The 25,062-nt window shown below is 47.5% G+C and overlaps 1 protein-coding gene and 1 pseudogene across 1 annotated transcript in view; both read left to right on the top strand.

Moving 5' to 3' along the window:
* Positions 1–719: 719 nt before the first annotated feature.
* CDHR3 (cadherin related family member 3) overlaps positions 720–25,062 on the top strand; it is a 64,804-nt gene continuing 40,461 nt past the window's right edge. Inside the window, exons 1-4 of the mRNA XM_047097160.1 lie at positions 720–765; positions 9,710–9,912; positions 15,887–16,052; positions 19,098–19,195. Coding sequence (XP_046953116.1) covers positions 720–765; positions 9,710–9,912; positions 15,887–16,052; positions 19,098–19,195 — 513 coding nt within the window. The remainder of the gene's footprint in view (positions 766–9,709; positions 9,913–15,886; positions 16,053–19,097; positions 19,196–25,062) is intronic.
* LOC124525024 (cathepsin Z-like) lies at positions 22,166–23,839 on the top strand (annotated as a pseudogene).

Here is a 25,062-nt window from a genome sequence, read left to right as displayed (position 1 = left end):
CCAACTCAGAGCCCTACTCATCAATTCAGGGTAGCAGAAAAAGTCCCACTTCACTACCCTGCCTCCAAGGACGACAAGATGCCTGGGGAGCCTGGGTGGCTCAATTAAGTGTCTGACTTCTGCTCAGGTCGTGATCTCGTGGTTTGTGAATTTGATGAGTTGGAGCCCCACGTCGGGCTCTGCACTGACAGCAAGGAGCCTGCTTGGGATTCTCTCTCCCTCTCTCTCTGTCCCTCCCCTGCTTGCCCTCTCTCTCAAAATAAAAAGAAAAATTTTAAAATTTTAAAAATTAAAAAAGAAAAAGAATCATAAGACATCTGGTTATAGGGCGGCTGAGACTACATGGATGTCTATGCTTATGCCCAGCTTTTAGCATCATCTCTGTGTCTCTGCTTTCTTTGCTCTTTCCACTTCTCTTTTGGGCTCTCTGTCAAGACACATGGTGGGTGTAGAATTTTAAGAGGGACTCTGAGCTCACCAGGGCCGGCTGGTTGGCCTCTTGGGTAACCATGCGGTCACAGAAGCAGGTAATCAAAGAACAAACAGTCCTGTGGTGTTTAGTCTCCCCGAGCTACCACCAAAGCCTCTGTTTGCTTTCTCACATGGCAACAAAGGCAGGAAGGGAAGATGAGTGGCATTTGGAATAAATGTTGGGTCTTGGGCGGGATTCAGCTACTGGGTAATATCCTGGAAGTGCATACAGAAGTGAACTATCCAGTATGCAGGGGGCAGTTTTTCTCCTGGTTCTCCTGGATGCCATGTCAGGTAGGAACTCCATTTTGTCCCTTGTTTGGGCTGCTCTCTGTTTGCATGATACCACTGAGTGATAACGTCCCCGAGGAGGAAATTGCATCTGAGAGGTCTTGCTCAATGGTGGGCTTATTGGCACTGGCGAACGAGATAATGCAATGACGGGGAGCCCGAGGAGGCTGGGCAGGTGCTCTGGGAAGGGGGCGCACCAAAAGAAGCTACAGTCTAGTCTCCAGTCTAGACTAAAGTCTAGTCTCTGTGCAGACTTCATTTTCTCCCCTTGGTAACCGGCCTGTGCCTGTCCTTCCAGGGTATAAGGTTGGAAGAATGGTTTTCACTACAGAGCTTTGTGAGTATGTCAAGTCAGTCTTTGTGGAGACTCTGGCCTTTCTCTGGAGTCTTGTGGGGGCAACTTGAAGTTGGCAGATCATCCTATGGGAAAACTGAGGTATCAAGGGGCCATTGTCTTAGTCTTGAGCAAAGACAATGTCTTCGGATGAAGCACCAAGGATTGAACCTACTGCTTCTTGTAGTCCCTCTTCCTTCTTCAAGAGCTTCAAGAATCCCGGGTGATCTCTTTAATGTTGTCAGCTTGGATTATGGAAATTGAGCTTTTTAAATTAAATCTTATTTTTGAATAGGTAGTATATGCAGAATGTGTGGAATTCAATCATGTGAAATTTGCAGATTAATTTAGGGATAATTTACATATTTGATGAGTTATGCAGGAACACACTGAGAGGAGTGGTAAATGCTTAGTAAATGGTAGTGCTTATTACGTATGACGTGAGCCTTCCTGTTCAACTGTTCTAGACAGTTGTTTAAGTCTTTGTTTTCTTCCAGATTATTTTAAGATTTCCTTCACAGGGATCTTGCACATTCTGATTATGATTATGTTTCCTTCTAGTTCTTTCTTTTCCTTCTCCTTTTTCTGTATTTGTGGAAGGAATCTTATCTTCTCTTGTATGTTTTAACTGATTGTTGTGCAATGGATCGAACCCTACTAATGACGTACCTGATTATTTGTAATGGTTTTCCAGGTGACTCTCATGCATTTTCTAGGTTTTGAAAATAATCAACATTTATATTCTTCCTTGCCTATCGTTCTATTTTGTACTTATCTCTCTTATCTAATTACCAGGCCCGTACCTTCAGGCTGTTGTTAAACAATGATAAGTGGGGCGCTTGGGTGGTTCAGTCAGTTAAGTGTCTGACTCTTGATTTCAGCTCAGGTCATGATCTCATGAAACTGGACACCACATCAGGCTCTGCACCAACAGCTCGGGGCCTGCTTGTTTCTCTCCCTCTCTCCCTCTTTCTCTGCCCTTCCCTGCTTGTGCTCTCTCTCTCTCTCTCTCTCTCTCTCTCTCAAAATAAATAAATAAACTTAAAAAAAAAAAAAGAGTGTACATTCTTGTCTTATTCCCCATTAAGGATGATGTTAACTTTCGGTGTGAAACAGAAATGTTTTACATGTTAAGGAGATAACTTTTATTCTTTTTTCAGGTATTTATTTCTAAATCAAAATAGTTTTTAAATCAAATGCTTTTTCCAGATTTATGGAAATGACCATTTAACATTCCCTTTTGGTCTGTTAATAACATAAATAAATGACTGGGTTTCCTCTAATTGAACCCTCTTGAATCTTGAGATTTTCTACTTGGTAGAGGGACTGTGAGGCTGGGTCTTGAGCAGCTCAGACTCTCACTTGAAGTAAACATTTGAGATTTTCCCAGAAATATAGGCTTCTAGGACCACAATCATTTGAGTTAAGAGGTGACATTGCCATTGAGGAAAGAGTGAATTCAGCAAGAACCCAACGTCTCATAGTGGATATGATCATTTGGAATCTTATTATTGGACGTGTGAAAGGGACAGATCACAAAGGTTTGCAATAAATACTTGAAATTTCTTATCAAAACCACACTCAACCCCCACCCCCACCCCCATCTCCAAAAGACCATGCACTGCACCACGCTTTTGCTTCCAAAGGGAAAATCTCGGTTTTTGGAAGGTCTGCTGTGATGCAGACTATTTCCCTCTCACCTTCTTTTGTGAGTCTGAGAACCCAATTCTTATCCTCCCTCTCAAACACTAGAGTCACACATTGGGGGGGGGGGGCAGCCACACTGGCACCTGTTTTCAGGGTGTTGGAAACAGGCATCACCATAATAATCTCAAACAATATCCTCTTTCCTCTCATGTGGTCTAACTTCTCTGCATCCTCTAACACCCAAGTCAAGCTCCACCTCCTCCAGAGAGCCCACCTGGATTGCCCCGACTCCTGGTGGGTACTCTTCCCACTGTACCGTGGAGCTCCTCTTGCCCACACATGGGATGTATGCCAAGGTTTGAACACAGTGCCCCACACGAAATGAATGCTTAACAAAAGGTAGTAAGAGTTATTCTAGAATTCATCCGTTATGTGTCTGTCGTGTTTCCTCAAGGGGAATGTCAGCCCTGCAATAACAGGTTTTGTATCTCTTACTGCTCTGTGGTCCCCGCATGTCACATACATATATAAGGGATCCAATAAATATTTGTTGTTTTCATGGATCATCATCCCTTTCTGGGTCTTCCCCCCCCCCCCACACACACACGCATTTACTGATACCTTCCCCCACAACACAGAAATTTAGATCAGATGCCTGCTTGTACTGTCATTTAAATTAGCTTCTGTCCTTCCCACCCTCTGTTAAGATGAGAGAAATCAAACAGTTTCTCTTCAGGATGCTACAGATGTTACAGTGTTGCACTCCCACCACGTCTTACAGAGGAAAGCCCCACGAGAACATAAAGCAGATAAACCTCCCAAGCACACCGGTGGAAAAGAATTGAGATGAAACAGTCTTCGGGTTCTATCAGTACCAAAAGACCACGCGCCATTCCTGAAGCTGGAGGACTTAGCAAGTGTTCCTGTGTGTATTCAAATCCACTGCCCGCTGAAAGTTGTCTACATTTTGAGAAAGTTCTTCGAGGGAAGTAACATTTGTGTTACTCTCTTGGGGATTAAAAATTCCAGGGTGTTTAATGAAAGAAGGGTTCCTTGGTAGCTGGAAGATCCACATGAACGTGAAAAAGGTACCAGTGCCATTGACTTGAGTCTTCTCCGCAGAGCACCAGGCATGAGGCTAGCTCATGTCTCTCTAGGAAGACCCCCCAGGCTGGCCATTGCTCCTGATCTTGTGCTAGGCAGTGCTGGGAAGTCAAAAAGAGGACTAAGGCTCAATGTCTCAGGCTCCTTGAGGAACTGGGTGCAACCTTTCATTATTAATGCTCTCATCATTTCAAAAGGCAGGAACATGGAGCCCATCCCCTGAAAGTCTTTCCGTTGGCTGATCAATCTGATATATGGGAACCAACAAACATTGTAAAAGGCTTCTACTTCTTCTGTAACATCACCTTCCTGTGTAGAGTCAACCTCAGAGGAACAAAAGGTGTTCCTCCTCTCGGCACTCCCCCTACCTCCTTCCCATGGCAATCTGGTTGTCTTCCTCTCTCAAGTTCAAGAATTTTGTCTCTGGAATCCATCTGTATTTCCACCCCCATGGAATTGGAAGAGGTTTGCCAGAAACCAGCCCTTCTTGGGCCAGCACCAGAGGGTTGCTCTGAGACACATACATCTTTCTCCTGCTACTTATGGCCCAGTGTAATTTCCAGAATCGCGAGTAGAGTCACCATCTTTTCTTCTGTGTCTTACTCAGGGCTCCCCGCTATTATTAGCCTTGCTTGGCATGGATCAGCTCCCCAAAGAAGACAGGTGAGAATCTCACCTAGGGAGGTATACATCTTGGAAATTAAAGGCACAGGAAGACATTGCATATACTGAAACAATATTCTATAATGCTTGATGGTTTGGCGAGTATTTGCGTTTTCAGTGTATGGTATCTTTGCTGTGAGAGTGAAATCTCGTAGGCCTGGAATTAGCCTGAGTTGCTTCACTGAAGTTCCTGCACAGAACTGACCTCTGCTCAAGGCAAGAAGCACACTGATTAACGGTGCCACTCCCATGGGTCCTGGGAGTTTCCGAATTATTTGTATGGGCCTGCAAGCATTGTTTATTGACAACAGTGAGATTGATGATTTGCACCTGGCTTGGAAGGCGCTGTTGTGGAAGCTGGTTATGTAACAAGATGGTGCCTACATGACCAACAGAATAGAAAAATGTCCAGTGGAGACTCTATTTGGGGTTCCCAGGTGGTGAGGTATCATTAGATACGTCAGTGGTCTCTGATCTGAGCAAATGCATTCTGTTATGACCCTTAGGGAAAACAGGATGAAAAAAGCTGGTGCCTGGCCTCTCTGATCCTCAAGACATGAGGCCACCTTTAGTCCTGGTGCAGATATTCACTTAATGTTGTTGCTATACTGCCTCCTTTTTCTGTAATCAACTGTAGATTTGCAAGCGTTCTCTCTCGGCTTCTATGAGTCTTGTTTAGCAATTGAACTCTGTTTAATGGCTACCATAGTGCAGCACCATAGCCCTGAGAGATAGAAGTGGACAGAGGGCCCCAGAGAAGTTAAGGGACCAGCCCAAGGTCACACGTTAAGTAGTGGCAAAGCTCAAACTTCAAGCAAGAGCTCCAATTCCAAATCTCATTCTTTTTTCACAACACTCCTTGATCTCTCTCCCTACCATTTTGATTAGCTAGTGGAGAGAAAGAAAAGGTACTTACTGAGTGACGGTCTCAGGCAAGGACTGCCCTGTATTGAAATCACACTGTGAGAGCAGCTGTGTTCCTGGAGGGAGAAGATGGCATCACCCACGCTTCCTGAACCACACAGTCACTTTGGTGTCGGAGGCCCAGGGTGGCCAGCTTCTTCCCCCACAACTGAGGCTGCAGAGGCCTTAATTATTCCAACACGGGCTTCCAGGAGGAGGCCTTGTTGGTCCATATCTGGCAAGGCAGCGCTTTCGCTCATTTCGAAACAAGTGAGCACATCATCCATCCAGATCCCAACCCCAAGCAAGATGTTTCAGTGGGCTCGGTGACTGATAATAAATCTTCTGCGTGTTCTTTCTTTTTCAAAGTGTACGCTTCAAGCAATTCTAATTTGATCCTTAATTAAGATGCATGTGTAAGTCAAATTCCATTAAAGCCTCTTTCTTGCTCAGACCGCCAGAGAAAGTTTGGAAGACCAGCTTCAGAAGGCAAGCGCGTGGTGTCTTAGGGAGAGCCTTTCCCTGGCTTCTAACCTTCCCTCTGTCCTTCCCCCTTCAAAATATCTCCCTCACTACCTTGCAAAATATGACCATTCACGGAGGAGTATGAAAGCTCTACAAATAGGAGGGGGCAGTGTGCGGCTGTGCAAAGAGACTTGTGCTTGGAGTCAGATGCCTGGGATTGGAAGGCTGGTTCTTTCATGGAATTAGTTTCCAGAACCCAGGGCTTATCAAAGTTAAAATGAACACAACAAGATCAGTGGAAACACTCTCTGCAAAGCAAACTAAATGATATCAGTGGGAGATATTTGAAGAGCACGGCTTGACCTGTCTTCTCAGTTCATCAGAGGAGTCGCGCCAAGGTTGGTGGCCATGGTAAGCTGCCTGTTCAGGGCGAGGCTGTGGAAAGCCCCGAGTGGCACCTAGCAAGCCTCTCACACCCTGAGCCCATGTCAAGCTAATACCCCAGCACGATTCCTTATGCTGTTCCCCCAAACAGCCTCTTACAGATTGCATCGCCACATCTAACATCTGGGTGGAGGGGCCAATTTCTTACCAGGCCCCAGCACCATCAGGATGCATGGTGCCTTACGTGCATGGTCACCCGACGGGCACGTGACAGACGGTCTGTAGTTGGTATGTACCATCTGTCATCTAGAAGATCCAGAGGCAGTGATCCAGGCCTGCCACAGCCCCTTACTGAGTGCAATCACAGATGTGCAGAATGGTGATGGTAATACCTACATGGCAGGATTGTGTTTAGAACAGCTGAGATCAGGCAGGAAAGCCTACACAATGCCTGATGAGTAGGAGCTTAGAAAAAGCAAGTGGTTACTTGTTTTCAGTCTATTCATTTGGGCACACCCTAACTGCAGGCTGCTCTGGAGAAAAACTGAGGGAGTTCTAGCTTTGCTTAAATACGAGCAGAAGCTTCCTTCCTCTTGACTGGAGAGGCCCAGGTTACTGGGGTGAGTGGGAAGGAGCAGGTGAAGGTGGGGGGTGGGGTCCCTTGAAATTGGCAACCTTTCATTTTACTTATTAGGACTACCCTTGTCTTGCTGAACAGAGGAAACACTGGTGAACAGCTGGGGACGGGGAGGGGGGCCCTGGTGATTTTCCACTGTGGGAAAAGAGAGCAAGAGGGAATTATGCCTAAAATAACTTAAGCACCAAAGCAATTGATTAATTTGCTCATTTAAAAAAACTATTTTTGGGGGCGCCTGGGTGTCTCAGTCGGTTAAGCGTCCGACTTCAGCTCAGGTCATGATCTCGCGGTTCATGAATTCAAGCCCCGCGTCAGGCATCTGTGCTGATGGCTCAGAGCCTGGAGCCTGTTTCAGATTCTATGTCTCCCTCTCTCTCTGACCCTCCCCCGTTCATACTCTGTCTCTCTCTGTCTCAAAAATAAATAAACGTTAAAAAAAATTTTTTTTTTAAATAAAAAAACTATTTTGGGGAACTCTTTGCCTCTAAATATTCCAAGCTTACTATTTTGCTCTCCATTTTTAAGAGGCGGGGAGGGGCAGAGAGAGAGAGAGAGAGAGAGAGAGAGAGAGAATCTCAAGCAGGCTCCATGACCTGACCCTGACCCCTGACCCCTGGGGTCATGACCTGAGCCTAAATCAAGAGTCGGGACGCTCAAGGAACTGAGCCACTTAGGTACCCCTTGCTCCGAATTTTTATTACAAGAATGCTATAATATTAAAGTCATTTTGACAGATTTAAAAAAAAATCTATCCATATCCGTGTTACCCTAAACCTCAGCTGTTTTTTCTGAGCCCTTGCACAGTCCTTGTCCATAAAACTGGCTAATCCTGCAATCAAAAATAACTTGTGTACAATGTATTTTAGTCTCTAAACTAAGATGATTTTAGATTTATTTTTTAATTATTTTAATGTTTATTTATTTTTGAGAGAGAGAGAGAGAGAGAGAGAGAGAGAGAGACAGTGTGAGTGGGGAAGAAAGAGAGAGGGAGACACAGAATCCAAAGCAGGCTCCAGGCTCTGAGCTGTCAGCACAGAGTCTGACGCGGGGCTCAAACTCACAAACCGTGAGATCATGACCTGAGCCAAAGTCGGATGGACACTTAACCGACTGAGCCACCCAGGTGCCCCAATGATTTTAGATTTATGAAAGCTTGTATCAGTATGTTTATATTTCCATTTTTCCTACATTTGCATCTACTTCTCTGAAGCCCCGCCCCCAATTTTGAAATAAAAACATTCTCTTACAAAAGCCAGCATTTTTCCACGGCTGGAGCCAGCATTTTTCCACGGCTGGTTTGTTTCTAGAAGTTGTACACCTTTTGGTAGGACTGATCCTCTTACTGCCCCCTGTACTTCCTCCCAGAATTCCAGGTGGTTCGTCTCCCAGGGCTAAAGGTGGCCACGATCAGGAAGCTGGCTAACAAGTAGGGCTTCAGCATAAAGTTTGGTTCTTTTACTTGTTATTATTCAGCTCAGTTTCCTCATCTGTAAAATGGTGACATTAATGCCTATGCGAGAGGATTGTTTCGAGGAGTAAATGAGAGAAAGGATTTTACCTTATGCACTTATTTGGCAACTGGAGAAGTGTATTGAGTTCCTAGAGCTGTCACAGTAAACTACCACACAGTGGATGGCTTAGAACAACAGGAACTGAAATGCCGATAGTTCAGGAGGTCAGAGGTCTGAGGTCAAGGTGGGGACAGGGTTGGTTCCTTCTAGAAACTCTGAAGAAGATCTGTTCCATTTGTGCTTCCAAGCTTTTGGTGCTTGCTTGCTTCTGCTTGGCTTGTAGATGCATTAGTTCAATTCCTGCCTCTAGCATAACATGCTTTTCTTCCTCCTATGTCTCTGTGTTCCGTCCTCTTCTTATAAGGACATCATTTGGTGGGTCAGGGCCCTCCCTAATCTGGAATGATCTCCTCTTAACCAGTTAATCTGCAAAGACTCTATTTCCAAATCAGGTACATCCTGAGGTTCTGAGTGAACGTGGGTTTTTTTGGGGCAGGACAATTTTCACCCCCCCCCCCCACACCCTGAGTAAGCATCACCATGGAAGCATGAAAGAGCAGGAGCTGCTGGTCTCCTCTATATTGGCAAGATCTTGCAGAGTATCGAGGAGACCTAAGAATGTCCCAGGATTTTCCTGGAAGAAGCATACTTTCTCTTAAATTGTCAAAGTCCCTGTCTGACGTGCAGTCCAAGGCAATGCACGCGCCTTCACTGAGTCTCACGTTTTCTTGTCTGTGAAATGGGAGTTAATGTATCAATCAAGATGTACTCATTGACCCTCTCTGCATGATGCCCCCAGCATCCAACAATAACAAACAATTGTCCTGGAGATTACTTACAGATGTAAGGAGATCTAACATGATTTTGGGGCTTGCCAATCATGATCGCTCCATTCTTGATGACCTCTGAATCAAACACTGACACAGACAAGGCAAATAAACTCTTGTAAACTACCTGAGTCATGATGGGACTAGGTCCTTCAAGTGAATGTCTGTCTCCAAAGGCATCATGTTTCTGTTTCTCTAGCCCTTCACAAAGAAAAGAGAAGGGGTGTGGGGAGACAAGAGAAATGCAGCAGCTTTATTTACAGAATGACAAAAGCAGATTTCATGGTTGTTTTGTGGTGGTTTTCTTGGCTCCCAGAAGATCTCACATTTCCATTTCCAGTCCTGGCAAGAGTGACCAGGTTCCATTGTTGCCCCGAGCTACGAGTTGAAACCATAGAGCGAGCTGTTAAGTCCTTTTTCCCAGCACAAGGCTTTATGTTCATGTTGTTTTGCATCCTTCTTAAACCCACAGGGAGAGAAGCGCTACGCCTAATCCATTTGCCTGCTACAAGCAACGTGGCTGAGAATTCTCCACCTGAGACTTCAGTGCACAAGTTTTCTGTGAATTTATCAGCATCGCTGGCACCTGTGACTCCGGGGTTTCCCCTGATCATCAACTCAAGCCCCCTCACAGATGCCTTCAAAGTGAACTGGCTGTCAGGCACCGACTTTGAGGCAAGCACATCTCACTCCCAGGGGGAGTTGTCCACAAAGAGGGGTCCTGAAGCTGAGGATGGATGGGATTCCAGATCAGTGATCATTTCCTCCTCTTTCCCTGGTTCAATCTCTCCTCTAGTAAGATCCACAAGGGCTGTTTGGGGCACCATAAAGCCCTCTGTGCTAGATGCCCCAGAGCACTTGGGACCTTCTTTCTTCACTCAATCCAGTGCAGTGACCAAATGCCCAATTTATTACAAATAAAAGTCTTGTTTCTTATTGCCAACCGCCCTTACATGATATCAGGCGTTAGAAGTGTACTGACAGTAACTAAATTCTTTGGGTGGCATAGTTTGGGCATTCGTCTCCTCAAAAGCCAGGCGCTGATGAACTTGTGTCCGGTGATGCTGCTTTTCTCGAATTCTGTGATTTTTCAGAAGGAAATCTATGAGGAGACTTATTTAATATGGAAGAACACACCCTTCATAGAAATCCAAGTCTAAATGGGCAGCTGTGCTGTGTGACTGTTTCCTCGTGGATAATTTAGACTCAGTAATTCACATTCAAGAGCCATGACTTGAGGGCCAGAGCGCAGGAACACGGCATTCTCAGCACCCCATTCAGGAGGTCTTCACCTCAGTATCCAGTGTACATTCCCGGGCCCCAGATGCTGGTTCTGTGAACTCACCTGCCCTGTCTACCTGGCCCTTGACATCTGGCTCATCTTCCACAGCTGCTGTTCATCTGTTCCTATAAGCCCTGCCAATTGCTTGCACTTACACAGCATGCGGTATTGGCTGGACACTGTGGAACCTGTTCTACATGTGTTTACTCTTGTAATCTTCCAACAACGCAATGATTTTATTTATATTACTAGCCCTTTTTACAGATGCAGGAAACCGAAGCAAAATTTAACAGAGATATGAGATACCTTGCCCTGGGTTGCACAGCTCTCAGGTGGCTGAGCCGAAGCTAGAACCCAGGTAGCCTGACTTCATATCTCTGACTAGTCTTATAAACAGCTTCATTGAGATATAATGTGTACATCATAGAAGTCACCCATTTAAAATGTACAATTCAGGGGGCACCTGGGTGGCTCAGTGGGTTAAGTGTCTGACTTTGGCTCAGGTTATGATTTCATGGTTCGTGAGATCGAGCCCCGCATTGGGCTCTGTGCTGACAGCTCGGATCCTGGAGCCTGCTTTGGATTCTGTGTCTCCCTCTCTCTCTGCCCCTCCCCCGCTCTGTCTCTCAAAAATAAATGTTTAGGGGCGCCTGGGTGGCGCAGTCGGTTAAGCGTCCGACTTCAGCCAGGTCACGATCTCGCGGTCCGGGAGTTCGAGCCCCGCGTCGGGCTCTGGGCTGATGGCTCAGAGCCTGGAGCCTGTTTCCGATTCTGTGTCTCCCTCTCTCTCTGCCCCTCCCTGTTCATGCTCTGTCTCTCTCTGTCCCAAAAATAAATAAACGTTAAAAAAAAATTAAATAAATAAATAAATAAATAAATAAATAAATAAATAAATAAATGTTTAAAAAAATAAAAATAAAAAATAAAATGTACAATTCGGTGGTTTTTAGCGTTTCACAGACCACCACCACAATCTAATTTCAGAACATCCCATCACGCCCAATTGAACCCCTAGTCTATCGGCAGTCACTCCCCTTTTCCTATTTCCCCCAGTCGCTGGCACCCACTAATCTCCTTTCTGTCTTAACGGATTTGCCTATTCTGGACATTGTCTCTGAATAGATTTGCATTGTACGTGGTCTTTAATGACCGGCCAGTTTCCCTGAAGCAAAAAATTTCATGGGTCACCCATGTTGTATCGTGTGTCAGTACTTCATTCCTTTTCGTGACTGAATCATATTCTACCATCTGGACAGACCATATTTTGCCCATCTGTTCATCAACTGACAGACATCTGGGTTGTTCCCACTAAGAGCTCCCTCCCTTAGCCTCGATAGTCTACTGCCTTTAATGATGATGGTGACCGTGCTGCTTCACATATGCATCCTGATCTCTTGATGTTACTACTGACACTGATATTATCACTGTTTAAAGTGCTTTATTGCTGGGGCACTTGGGTGACTCGGTTGAGCATCCAACTCTTAATTTCAGCTCAGGGCATGATCTGAGGGTGGTGGGACAGAGCCATGCATTGGGCTCTCTGCTGAGTGTGGAGCCTTAAATCCCCCCTGCTTGCATTCTCTCTTTAAAAAAAAAATCAAACAAATAAAAGTAAAATGCTTTATTCCAATTCAGAACTAAGATCATAAAGAGACGGCAAGTTTAACTGAATTGTCTGAGATCACATAGCCATTAAAGATGAAATAAGCACTTAACTCAGGTCACCTGACCACCAATCTTAGGCTTTTTTTCTTACATTGCCATGCACATTGTTGCTGTTTTGGCAAGCCCCCAAATCAGGTGGAAATACCTACCTTTTCCATGTTTGATGGGATTCACACAGGGCTATCAGTCAAGGAAGAATCCCATCCTATTCCTGAACTCTAGAAATGGCAATTTTATTAGCACCTCAACTGATGTGGGTTCCAGTGTTCAGGGGACTGTCCCAGCCCTGGTGCCCTCCTGGACTCTGTGCCAGCACTAGGACTGGCCACGCATTCATAAGTCCTGAAGCTATTCTTAAGAATTGGTTGCTTCTCCCCAGAAACCACCCAATGGCATCAACTATCCCCTCCAAAAAGATCTTATTCTCGGGGTGCCTGGGTGGCTCAGTCAGTTAAGCGTCTGACTCTTGACTCACGGCTCATGAGATCCAGCCCTGTGTCGGGCTCTGTGCTGACAGTGTGGAGCCTGCTTGGGATTCTCTTCCTCCCCATCTCTCTGCCTTTCCCCCATGCATGCTCTCTTTCTCTCAAAATAAATAAACATTAAAAAAAAAATCCTTTTCTCCTACCCCAAATGTTCATAAGAGCTACCACCACAGTAGAACCTGACTCCTCCTTGGGCTGACTGGACAGTCTGCAGGAGAAGTCCAATGGTGAGGTTTTTGGGTCTCTGGTCCAGAGGTCTGGTTACCGTTGGCCTTGGGACTTCATTGTACAGGGCTTTCGGAGGGTGACCTCTGAATCACGCCAGAGCTCAGGCCTCTCTACTTTCAAACACAGCTGCTGAGACTTCTGGGGACAGGGGGCAGGCAAGGAGAATTTGTGACAATGATCTAATGATAACAACTCATGTGTATGGCGCATTTATCATATACCAGGAATCCCCCTAAATTTTTTGTGAATTCATTGATGTAATACTCACAATAGGACCATGAGTGCTGTACTACTATTATTTGCATGTTAGAGGTGGGGCATGGAGGCATGGAGAGGCTGAGCAGGGTGCCCAGGTTCACTTAGCTAGTTGGTGGCCAACTTGAGACTTGGGATCTGGCAAGCTGGCCCAAGAACCCTAGCTCGCAGTCCCTACTCTGCGCTGGCCCACTATTGCCCAGCAAGAGAGCTGTCAGAGCCCCATTTGGCCACATGTGGCCAATTGTTAGTCATGGAGTTTTCTCCCACAACAGCAGCAAGAAGGATAACTCTGAGAGGCGCCTGGGTGGCTCAGTTAGTTAAGAGTCCGACTTTGGCTCAAGTCATCATCTCACGGTTCATGAGTTCGAGCTCCACGCTGGGGTCTGTGCTGACGGCTCAGAGCCTGGAGCCTGCTTTGGATTCTGTGTCTCCCTCTCTCTCTACCCTTTCCCCACTTGTTCTCTCTCTCTGTCTCTCTCTCACCTCTCTCTCAAAAATAAATAAACATTAAAAAGAAGAAGAAGAAGGATAGTTCTGAGAAGCCGGGCAGGCATGCAAGCATTGCTCTGAGGTCGTGTGGAGGCCTGCACCTGCCCCTCTTTCTCTCTCAACCAGACTCTCCTATTTCCTCACCCACTGTCACCAGCAAATTTGTTGAGCTTTGACCAGAATGACCTCAGACTTAACATACCTGAGACCAAACATTGTCTTTCATCCTAACTCTGCAGCCAGATTGCCTGCAACCAAATGGAGGCTCCACCGCTCCCAGCAATGACCTTTGGAGCACCTTCCCCTCCCTGGCCTAGTCTCCTTACCCGTGAAACACAGGGAACCTTCACCAACCTGCGGTTGTTGCCACGACTTAATAAGCTACTCGGCAAAATGGCTTGGCAAGAGCCCGGCACGTAAACACTTAATAAATGCTGGTAGCAACAGCAAAAACAACTCCCCCATTTGTGTTTGTAGCAACCCAGTTCCTCTGACTCCAAAATGTAGTATTTTGGACTCTTTCTTTGACTGTATTGTTTCCTTCCTCTGGGGAATCAGAGCTAGTTCCCAAGGACACAGAGCTGTCAGTAGGTAATATTGTGGTAAAGGATCTGCTCAAGCTTGGGGTTCAGGAGAGGCCTCCGGGCTTAGCAGGAAGCTCAGGTCTAAATCAAGGAAACAGAATGGGTCATGACAGAGGGAGCTGCTCTGGGGGACAAACGCTCACTGCACGGTTTCTGGCTCTCATTTGCTGGGTGCTTGCTCAGTGCTAAACAGTGATCTAAGTGTTCTGTGGCTTCACTCATTTCATCCTTACAACAACCCTCTAAAGTAGATGCTCTTAATGTCCCCATTTTACAGATGGGGAAATGGAGGCACAGATGGGTTAAGGAATGGGAAGGCTGGGCTTTAAAGCCAGTCAGCCTGGCTCCAGAGTCTATGCTCTGGACGCCTCGCTTATGCTGCCTCTCTCCTTACAGGCGTCAGACGCAGAGACAGGTCATCTCTACATACGTGGGTGCCAGGCTGACCCCTGCTCACAGTAGTGACAAGACTACATCTTTGTCTCTCTCAGCCCTCCTCCACACTTTCTCCCTCCACTGCACGTATTCATTCCCATCTGTGGCTGTCTTCACTCAACCAGCCCAGATCTGCAGCCCAGATCTTGCAAAGTCAAACATGAAATCCATAGCTGACTCCATGAAGCCTTCCCTGGCTAAACACGGCTCACAATGAACTCTACCCCCTATTCTTTGTTATGATATCCTGTCTTATACCTCACCTGTTTAACTAGGGCGAGGATTATTTACCTACTTATAATCATGTGGAAGCAAAATCAGGGAAAGGTACAGGACTTCCCCAAGGTCACACCAAGGTTCAGCCATGAAAGTGAGATTGGAACTAAGTGCTCTCCTCACGACAGGATACTGAATGCCTGCCTGGCCCCATTCGTATTAACAACCAAAAGCTGCCATTAGGATAATTAAGACATTTATGAAATGTCCAAAAGGACTCTGGGCACTCTGTGGTCTGAGCTGGTGGCAGGAGTGTGCATGTAGACATGAGAGGTCACCAGCTGGACTCCAGTTAGCCTCAGCAGAACCCTCCCATCATGGACTTCCCAGGTTCCTGCTGATGATTCTGGTGATGTCTCTCTATCCCTGGTTCTTGGTATCCCTCCCACATTTCCAAAACACAATTCAGAGGACAAGTTTCCAATAGTGGAAGGATGTGTGGAAATGTACAAAAACACTAACAGGGTGTTGATGTAAGTATATATTGTTCCTTATTTCTGCAGATGTATCCTTCCCTTGTTTACTCTTGGACATGGCCTTGGGAAAGTTAGCATGGCATGCTACGCCAAGATGCAACTTAACAGCAATCACAGGAAAGTACAGTGTCAGAAAACCTAACTACATTCAGAGTAGACTTGCCTAGGCGCCAACCCCAAGTAGTGACAGGCAGGGTTTTAACTCCTGGCTTTCCATCTCCAGTGGATGGAACCAGGATGTCACCTAAATATTTTTCTTTCCCAGGAAAAGTGGCATCACATGCAGGAGGCCCTTTAGTGGAGTGTCATGGGGCTTCTGTTGGACGGACTAAGGAAAAACAACCCCTTCCTTTGACAATGAGGGAAAGGATGCTGGTTGTTTCCTTCCTAGTAACATCCCTTTGCAAAATGCATGCATACCAAACATATCTTCTTCAACAGGGTTACTAAGAATTCTGCATTTGCTTTTAGGTTGTCACCAGTGGGAAGGAACAACTAGACTTTGAAATGGAACCAAACATATTTGAGTTGCAGATTTATGTTAAGGATGACGTTGGTGTCACTGACCTACAGATCCTGACCGTCCAGGTAACAGATGTGAACGAGCCGCCTGAGTTTCAAGGCAACTTGGCAAAAGGTAAGATACACTGGGGTGTGCGGTATGGCCAGACGGTGGCACAGGGGAGGACCCTGGGGGGGCTGAGCAAAGCAGACAAGTAAGTAAACAAGCAGCTGTTTCCCTGGAAAAGGCATCTGCTTAATGAGCAGGGAATAAATGAAATGTCCTCCAGCACAGGACTCCCAATAATGATGCCCAACGATTTACCAAGCCCCTCACCTCTGTCGCTTCTCTTGGGAATCTCTCAGACCTGGGGAGGAAACTGAGGCTCTGGGACCCCAAGTGGATCATTCTGGAGGAAGCTGGGATGAGCCCATCAGAGACTCATCACCGTGTGCTGCGGTCATTGACTCGCTTGTTAATCCTCCCCATGGAGGCCTGGAGGGCAGTGTGTGACTGGGCTCTGCTGCAGAGCAGGGACAATATAAAGGACTGGAGCATAGGGTAACTTCCTGCATAATCTTGCCCATGCTCATGCCTTTGAATGCCATCCATACTGACAACCTCCATGTTAGTCCAGTCTTCTCCTCTGAACCCCTGACTCAAACATCTAGCCATCTTACCCGATATCTCCATCTGCCATGTCTAGTAGGCATCTGGGATACTGTGAGGTGACTTTTGGAATGTCCCCAGGTCACCCAAACCTAAGCAGGTTGGCCAGTGGAGCCAACCATGTGATTAGAAGGTTGCAACTCTGACTCCCATCCTCCACTTTGTCCCCACCTCTGTGGAGGGAAGGGGGGTGGAGACTGAGCTCAATCACCAATGGCCAATGATGTAATTAGCCATGCCTTTGTAATCAAGCCTCCATAAAACCACAAAAGGGTGGGGTTGGCAAAGCTTCCAGGTTGGTGAACAAACTCTCTCTTCCTGGAGAGCGGTGTACCCAGAGAGCATAGACGCTCTATACCCTTTTCCCCATATCATAACCTATGCATCTCTTATATCTATCTGTTCTTGAGTTATAGCCTTTTGCAATAAGCCAGTAATCTAGTAAGTAAAATATTTCCGAATCATGTGATCCCCTCTAGCAAATTCACCAAACCCCAAGAGGGGATGGTGGGAAACTCAGACTTACAGCTTGTGGGTCAGAAGCACAGATGACAACCTGAACTGGAAATTGACATCTGAAGTGGTGGGGGGGGTGGGGTGGTGGTGGACATGTCTCGTGGGACTGAGTTCTTGGCCTGTGGAATCTGAATGCTGTCTCTGGGTAGATAGTATCAGAATTGAGTCGAATTGTAGAACTGCCAGCTAGTGTCAGAGGATTGCTTGGTGGTATACAAAATCTGCCCCACGTTGGAATTGGTGTCATAATGTGACATTTCCAACTTGACATGCCCCCAAACCAAACCCTCAGCTCCCACTCCACTCCCGACCCCCACCACCCCCCACCCCCCAAAATCTGCTTCTCCTGTCTTTCCCCTCTTAGTTAATGGCACCTCCAGCATTCCAGTTGCTTGGACCAAAACTTCAAAGTCAGCCATGACTCCTCTCTCCTTCATACCCAACATCAAAACCGTTGGGAAATCTTGCCCCTTCCAAGTCCCCACAGTCTGACCGCTGCCTGGCATCCCCATCACTACCACCATGGCACAAGGCACCGGTCAAGTGTCACCACACATGACTGCATGGCTTATTGCAATGGCCGGCTAACTGGTCTCCCTGCTCTGCCCTAGCCCCTGCCAATCTGTTCTCCGCATAGCAGCCAGAAGGATCTTGGGAAATATCAGTTAAATCAAGGCACCCCTCTGCTTAAAACCCTACAGGAACTTCTCATCTCCCTTAAAACGAGAGCCAGAGACTCCTTAAGGCAATCCAAACTGGCAAGACTGCTCCAGCCTCCACCATGTCCTCTCCCACACATTTCCTGCTACTCCTCCGCTATGACAGTCCCAGCCTCCTCACCGGACTGTCAGTGCCCCAGGCACCACCTGTCAGAGTCAGCGTCTGCATTTACTCTTTGCCCCTCCCCCATATTTATGGCGGCACCTCATTTCTTTAAGAATCTTGACTCAAGTGTCCGCGAACCTTCCACAACCACTCCATTTCACGTTGGAACCCAACCCACAACACGCCATTCCCTGATTTTCCCCGTGACATCGCTCCGTAACATTCACATATTTTGCTCATTTCCTTTGTCTGGATCTTCCCACTATAATGGAAGCCCAGTGAGAGCAGGGCTTTGGGTTTGGGGAACCGCTGCCTTCCCAATGCATAGATGGATCCGTGTCTGGTGCAGTAGTGAGAACTCAGTAAATACTGACTCGAATGGAAGCACGAGCAGTGACGAAGGTGAATGGGAGCTGGAGCTCCGATGGAAGGTGGACTGGGTTTGAATTTTTGTGCCCTCACCTCCTTCCTAGCTGAGACAGCCCCATCACTTCCCAGAGCGCATTCCCTCATTTGTAAAGTAGAGATCACTACAATACCTCCTTACAGAGTGTTATGAAGATAAGGGAGAAAACATAAGTCCTCACCACAATACCTCCAAAGAGCAAGTGGATGTGCGCGTTCTCAGCCCTCTCTCAGAAGGACGGGTTCTCAGAGAGAGAGATACCCCTAGGCAAGGCTGGTGGGGCCAAGGAGCTGTTCCCCCTGGCTGCGAGAACTCTGAAGTAGATGAAACCAATTTCTGGTCCCCTCCCTGAGTCTCTGCAGCCCTCTCCCTCCCTTATTCCTTCTGCACATCATTCATTTCAGCTGACATGCTAAGTTCACTTCCGGAGGTGACCTTGGTTAGGTTTCAGAGGAATTTGCACGTGAGAGTGGATCAGGAATCAGCCTCTTGCAGGAGGCTCCTCCCCAAGGTCACCTCTCAGCAAAGGAAAGGTGGGGAGAGGTGCTGCCAGCTTGACCACCGAGCACGTTATAAATTCCCATAAGCGGTCCGCTCACGCCCGCCGGCGGGCTTACTCACCGCCTCCGTCACCACGTCCGCCTTTCCCACGATGCCAGTGCACTCGGTTCCCTTCGGCCACGTACGGCTGGTCTCGGTTTCGTAATTCCTCATTTGCTTTGTCTAATAAAATGTGTCTTCTTCCACTCTGGACGCCAATATAGGTCTAGACCTGTACATAGTGGAAGGAGCAAATCCTGGATTCATTTATCAGGTGGAGGCCTTCGATCCAGAAGACACAAACCGAAGCATACCCCTCAGTGTAAGTCTCCTCGTTGAACAAGAAGGGCTTCTCCAAGCTGCCTTTGACCCAGGAGCCTGGAGCCTCGGCCTGCGGTGGGGGGGCCGTTGGGGCAGTGATATGGGAGGACTGTGCTGTCCATAGCATAGAGTACAGGGGGTGTTGAAATGGGTGACGGGGCTCTGGATACCCCGGATAAGATTCATGGCCCTGTGTGATCTTAGACGAGTTCTTAACCTCTCTGAGCTTCCATTTCTTCCTCTATAAAAATGGAAGAACAATAGCACCTTCCACAGCTGGGGGACTGTAAGTATTAAATCATACACATAAAGCCACTTAGCACGAGTGCCTGGCATATTAAGACTGCTCAGTATTTTTAAATTCTAAGTTAATACAAATCCAGCCATATTCTTTAAACATTTTTTTAAATGTTTATTTATTTTTGAGAGAGACAGAATGTAAGGGGCAGAGACAGAGAGGCAGACACAGAATCCAAAGCAGGCTCCAGGCTCTGAGCTGTCAGCACAGAGCCCGATGCAGGGCTTGAACCCATGAACGGTGAGATCATGACCTGAGCCAAACTCGGATGCCCAACCGACTGAGCCACCCAGGCACTCCAGCCCCCCCCCCCCCCAGCTATATTCTTTTAAAAGTGGAAAATGTGTATCCCAAAGGCCGGCATTAACACTTGTTTTCAAGAGATGAGGTCAAGCTGTTTGGAGCCAAGTTAAAAAAAAAAAAAGTCCCAGAAATTCCAAAGAACAGGAGGAATCCCACAGAGAAAAACCAGAGTCTAGGCCCTGGAACCTTGCCTCACGGTTCAGTCTGAGATCTTGCTTCTCTCCCTTTTAAATCCACTCCCTTAAAGGCAGCTGCCGGAGGAGCTCTTGTAAACGCTAACCTTTGGGCGAAGGAGCTTCTCAGCGTGTCCCCAGGACAGGGATGCTGTGGCTCCCAGCTCTGTCCCCTGAAGTGGCTTGTGCGCCCTGCAGCTGGGCAGCCCAGGTCGGAAAGAAAAGAACCAGACCCGCTAACCTTGGAGCGGGCATTGCTCCGGCAAATCCCACCTTACAGAGAAGCGAGCGCTTGAAATATGACACTCGGGGAACTGGTAACACCGGGAGGCTGTTTCGGCTGTTTGCTCTGTGATTTGCAGCCTCAACAGGGCTACTTTTTCTAACATGAGGAAGCGAGCCTTGGGGATAACCTCAAGCACTAATATGATACAGTCGGCAGGGTCTGAAACAAAGCTGTTTTAAGATTAGTGGGCACATCTTAAGTTACAGAATAGACTGTTATTATCAGAAGATGACCCCTCTGAAAAATAATTTATTCAAGATTCTATTTGCATGAATACGTGGAATATGCAAACACTTAATGGATCCCTACTATGTGCTAAGAGCCACACTAGGTGCTTTAACGTTTATTTATTTTTGGGACAGAGAGAGACAGAGCATGAACGGGGGAGGGGCAGAGAGAGAGGGAGACACAGAATCTGAAACAGGCTCCAGGCTCTGAGCCGTCAGCCCAGAGCCTGACGCGGGGCTCGAACTCACGGACCGTGAGATCGTGACCTGGCTGAAGTCGGACGCTTAACCGACTGCGCCACCCAGGCGCCCCCACACTAGGTGCTTTAAACGCATACTTATGAGTAACATACTTGCTATGTAAGTTATAAATGTGTTGGTCTGAAAACAACAGAAAACTTAATCACAGTGGCGGATGTGGGATTTTGTTTTTCCTCCCATAAGAAGTCCAGAGGCAGGCAGGCAGTCCAGGGCTGGCTCATCTACTGCCATCAGAAACCTGGGCTCTTTCTATCTTTCTGTTCTTTCACCCACAGTATGTTGGTTTTGTCCTCTTTCTGTTTGCCTCATGATTACAAGATGGCTGCTGTACCTCCAGGCTTTACTTTTAAGTTCCAGGCAGAAAGAAGAAGAAAAAAAAAAAAGCAGGAAGGGGTACAGGGTGAAGGGAGCAGGCCAGCCCAGCCTGTACCTTTTTTGGTAGGAAAACAAAGACCCTTCTGGGGCCCCTAACCAGAGGACTTCTGTTTACTCCTCACTGGCCAGCACTGTGTCCTACGGGCACTGTGGCTTGATGGTGACCAAGGGAAAAAGGATTTCAGATGGGTCGGCAACCCGAATTATAGTACCTCATTTATACATTTAGTTCATTTCAACATTTACCAAGAATCCACTACGTGCCCGGCTTTCTATTAGATACTATGGACTGAGAGATGAGTAACACACATCTTTGTACCTCAAGAAGTTTACAGTCTGGGTGGGAGACATTCGTGCACACACCAAATCATTATAATTCAATAAGGTAATTGCTATAAAGTCTGTACAAGATGCAGTGGGGGCAAAGTGGAAGGACTCTCCGACTGCCAAGAAAAAGGTTTATTTTTAAATCCCCATCTTTAATAGATCTTTCCAAATTATACAGAGGGAATAAGGCCATAGCAGTCCCTTTAAAAACACCTCCTGGGGCACCTGGGTGGCTCATTTGGTAGGTGGCTGATTTCAGCTCAGGTCATGATCTCACAGTTTGTGGGTTCCAGCCCCACGTCAGGCTCTGTGCTGACAGCTTGCTCAGAGCCTGCAGCCTGCTTCAGATTCTGTGTCTCCCTCTCTCTCTGCCCCTCCCCCGCTTATGCTCTGTCTCTGTCTCTGTCTCTCTCTCAAAATAAATAAAAAAACATTAAAAAAATAAGGTAAAAACCCCTCCCGGATCAGGTTGTTATGCTTTCAGAGCAAGGGAAGCAGCCAGGTGGGTAACAAATGCAGCAGGCGTTGCTCTCTTAAAAGAATACGTAGTGCCATCCAAAGAGGTCTGAGCTCAGCCGCAGGGGCTGGGGGCCTGGAACTAGCTGCACCCATAGCTTTCACAGTGTTCTTAGGAGTTATTTGCGGGAGGGGGCCCTTCCAGTGCAGCAGAAAGTGTTAATGAAGTATTTAACACCTGCACTAGAACTAACAGCTGCGCAGAATGTTCCAGCCTGCAGAAGCAGTGAGCATGATGTAGAAAGAACCCTTTCTCAGATTGGAAAGGAATAGCAGTTCAAGAAGTGACACAGCACGGCCTTTGTACTTAGACTTTTTATTCTGGATGCTCTGGAGGTACTAAATGACATATTTGCTCTATATAAGGAGAAAGGAGATGGGTTAATTTACTATTCACCGAACCTGTGCCTCTTAACTTTGGCTGTAAATTGAAACCAGAAGAGGAACCTAAAAAAAACAACAGATATCTGGGTCCCACTCCGCCGAGAGTCGGATGTGACTGTCCTGGGGTGTGATCCAGGCATCAGGCTTTGCAAGCCCCCAGGTGAATCTCTTGAACAGCCAGGGCTGAAAACCATGGGCATGTTTTCCCAAATTCCCCAAGTATCTCTCCAAGTTTCCCATCCTGTGGGTCTGGGATGGGCCTGGGAATCTGCAACTTTGCCAAATACCCCGGGGGGAGTCTTCTGGTTAGAGAGGCTGGGATGGTTTCTCAGAAGGCGTTCAGGTCCCTGCGTGAGAATATTTGCAGGCTGCTTTTAAAAAACCATGGACTCCTGGAATACAAACCGCTCAGGTGATTCTGACATTGTACCCTTTGAGGACCACAGAACTGAAGAAGCAAGCAGGGGCTTTAATGGAACACCGAAGTAGAGCCGGGAGCTCTGGCACTGTCCGGGCTGCGGCTGTGACTGCTGCTGCCCATGCTGCCAGGAGGGGGGGGGGGTGACATCGGGGGGAGGGAGGCACGCTGGCCTGGCCCCACTTCAGTTGGTCGGGAGCTGCCACCGACCCCCGCAGAGGGACCAGCTGTCCAAGCCGGGGCGCAGGACACAGCCTTGGCCTCATGAGCACCTGTCCCTGTCAGATCTACCCAAGAGCTGGGACTGGAGCAACGTGGATAGGGTCAACTATGCCAGTGTCCCCAGGGGGCCGGACCGTCCCCCCATACTGTGGTGCCTGCCGGGTGCATGGCAGCACCACAGCTAGGATGGCGGGTAGGATCCACAGCAAGAGGAAGGGGGCGTGCTCCCCGCACCACCCCCCACCGCCGCCATGCTGGCAGCACAGCCTGTAAAGGACCCTTGCAAGGACGCTTGCAACCTGGGCTCCTGCGCAGGGGCGACGACCTGCAGGTGTGGGGGTACACCCACCGGCAAGGCATCCCTGACGAGGCCTGCAACAGCTACCAGGCCAAGGACTGGGAGTATGACAATGACCGGGAGCTTAACCAATGTGGAACCTGCACGGAACTCAAAGACGGCCATGCCGTCCAGAACTACACCCTCAAGTAGGTTGGCGACTATGGCTCCCTCTCCAGAAGAGAGATGGTGGCAGAAATCTACACCAAAGGCCCATCGGCTGCGGTACAAGGGCGACAGAGAAGACGGCTAACTACACAGGCGGCATCTATGTCGAGAACCCAGACAGGGCCTACGTAAACTGTGTCATTTTCTTGGCCGGCTGGGATGTCAACCATGACACTGAGTACTGGACAGTCCAGGGTTCATGGGGAGAACCATGCAGTGGGCAAGACTGGATGGATAGTGACCGGCACCTATAAAGATGGGAAGGGTGCCAATTACAACCTTGCTGTCCAGGAGTCCTGTGCATTTGGGGACCCATCCTAAAACAGGTCTCCGGAAGAGCGTGTTTTAAGAAACAGTATCATGTAGGGCCTGGGTGGCTTAAGCATCTGACCCTTGATTTTGGCTCAGGTCGATCCCACAGTTCCTGGGATGGAGCCCTGCGTGGGCTCTGTACTTACAGCTTGGAGGCTGCTTCCTCTGCCCCCCTTCATTGCCCCTCTCCCGCTCGTGCCCTCTCTCTCTCAAAAGAAATAAATTAAGAAAAAAAAAAAGAAAGAAAGTAATGGTATCATGAACCATAATCAGAGGGGATCCTGTTGTTAGGGGCACTGGGTCGGTACTGCAATGGTCTGAACGAACTAGGGGTTGATATTTCAAAGTACCTGATGGCTGGTCATTGCACTGAGCACCTAGAAGATGTGCCTGTCACATGCAGACTGCTGTGGTGCTGGCTGGAAGGGCACTTCAGAGGGAAGAGTCTAAAAGGGGATGGCTGAGACCCCTCTGCCCCCCTGCCCCCAAACTGGCCACTCCCCTGCCATCATCACGCAGCAAACCATCTACCTGGCGAAGATGTGATCCGCAAGACAATTATGTGACCTCCACTCCCTTCAATACATGATGTGGTATTTTCTGTTTGGTGACTGTGGTCTATAATGTGATCAAAAGGTGAAAGAGGTCAGACTTATCAATGGTGAATAATCAATGGTAGGGGCTCAGGGAGAAGGGGGCCATTTCAGATTGCCCGAGTGATGACTAAAATACACGACTTCCCACAAGAAACAAAACAAAAACAAAAACAAGATACCGAAGCATGTGCATGAAGCCACCCCGGGTTGGTTTGTGCCTATCATCTTACCTGATGGGTTCCAAGGAGTTGCCTTGCTGGTGGGAACCCCTGAGGAGGAAGAACGGATTAAAAAATAGCTCTAGGACAGCTCCAGAAACCCCAACTCCCTTAAAATGACAAATCCTGCAACCTCTATGCAGCTTAATGAACTGAAATTGTATCACAGATAACATACAAGTGCAGGCTAGTGCAGAGACCTCTGGCATTTGCTCCCGCCTTTTTAAGGAAATTTTAATAGCATGTTGTACATTGTTTGGGCCAGCACCACCCAATACAGCTGGCATGCGGGCCAGAAATGACTGTGGTGTGTGTCATTTTAAATGTTCTAGTAGCCACATTGAAAAGGTAGAACAAAATAGGTGAAATTAATTTTAATATACTTCTTACATTTTAAATACTCATATACAAACTACTATCGTTTCTAACCCATAATCAACATAAAAG

Source organism: Lynx rufus, unplaced genomic scaffold, assembly GCF_022079265.1.
Source record: "Lynx rufus isolate CCGP_SWC_20201006 ecotype Redwood Valley unplaced genomic scaffold, mLynRuf1.p SCAF_4, whole genome shotgun sequence".
Taxonomy (NCBI): domain Eukaryota; kingdom Metazoa; phylum Chordata; class Mammalia; order Carnivora; family Felidae; genus Lynx; species Lynx rufus.
The sequence above is the reverse complement of the archived record's forward strand: the minus strand, read 5'-3'. Positions and strand labels throughout refer to the sequence as shown.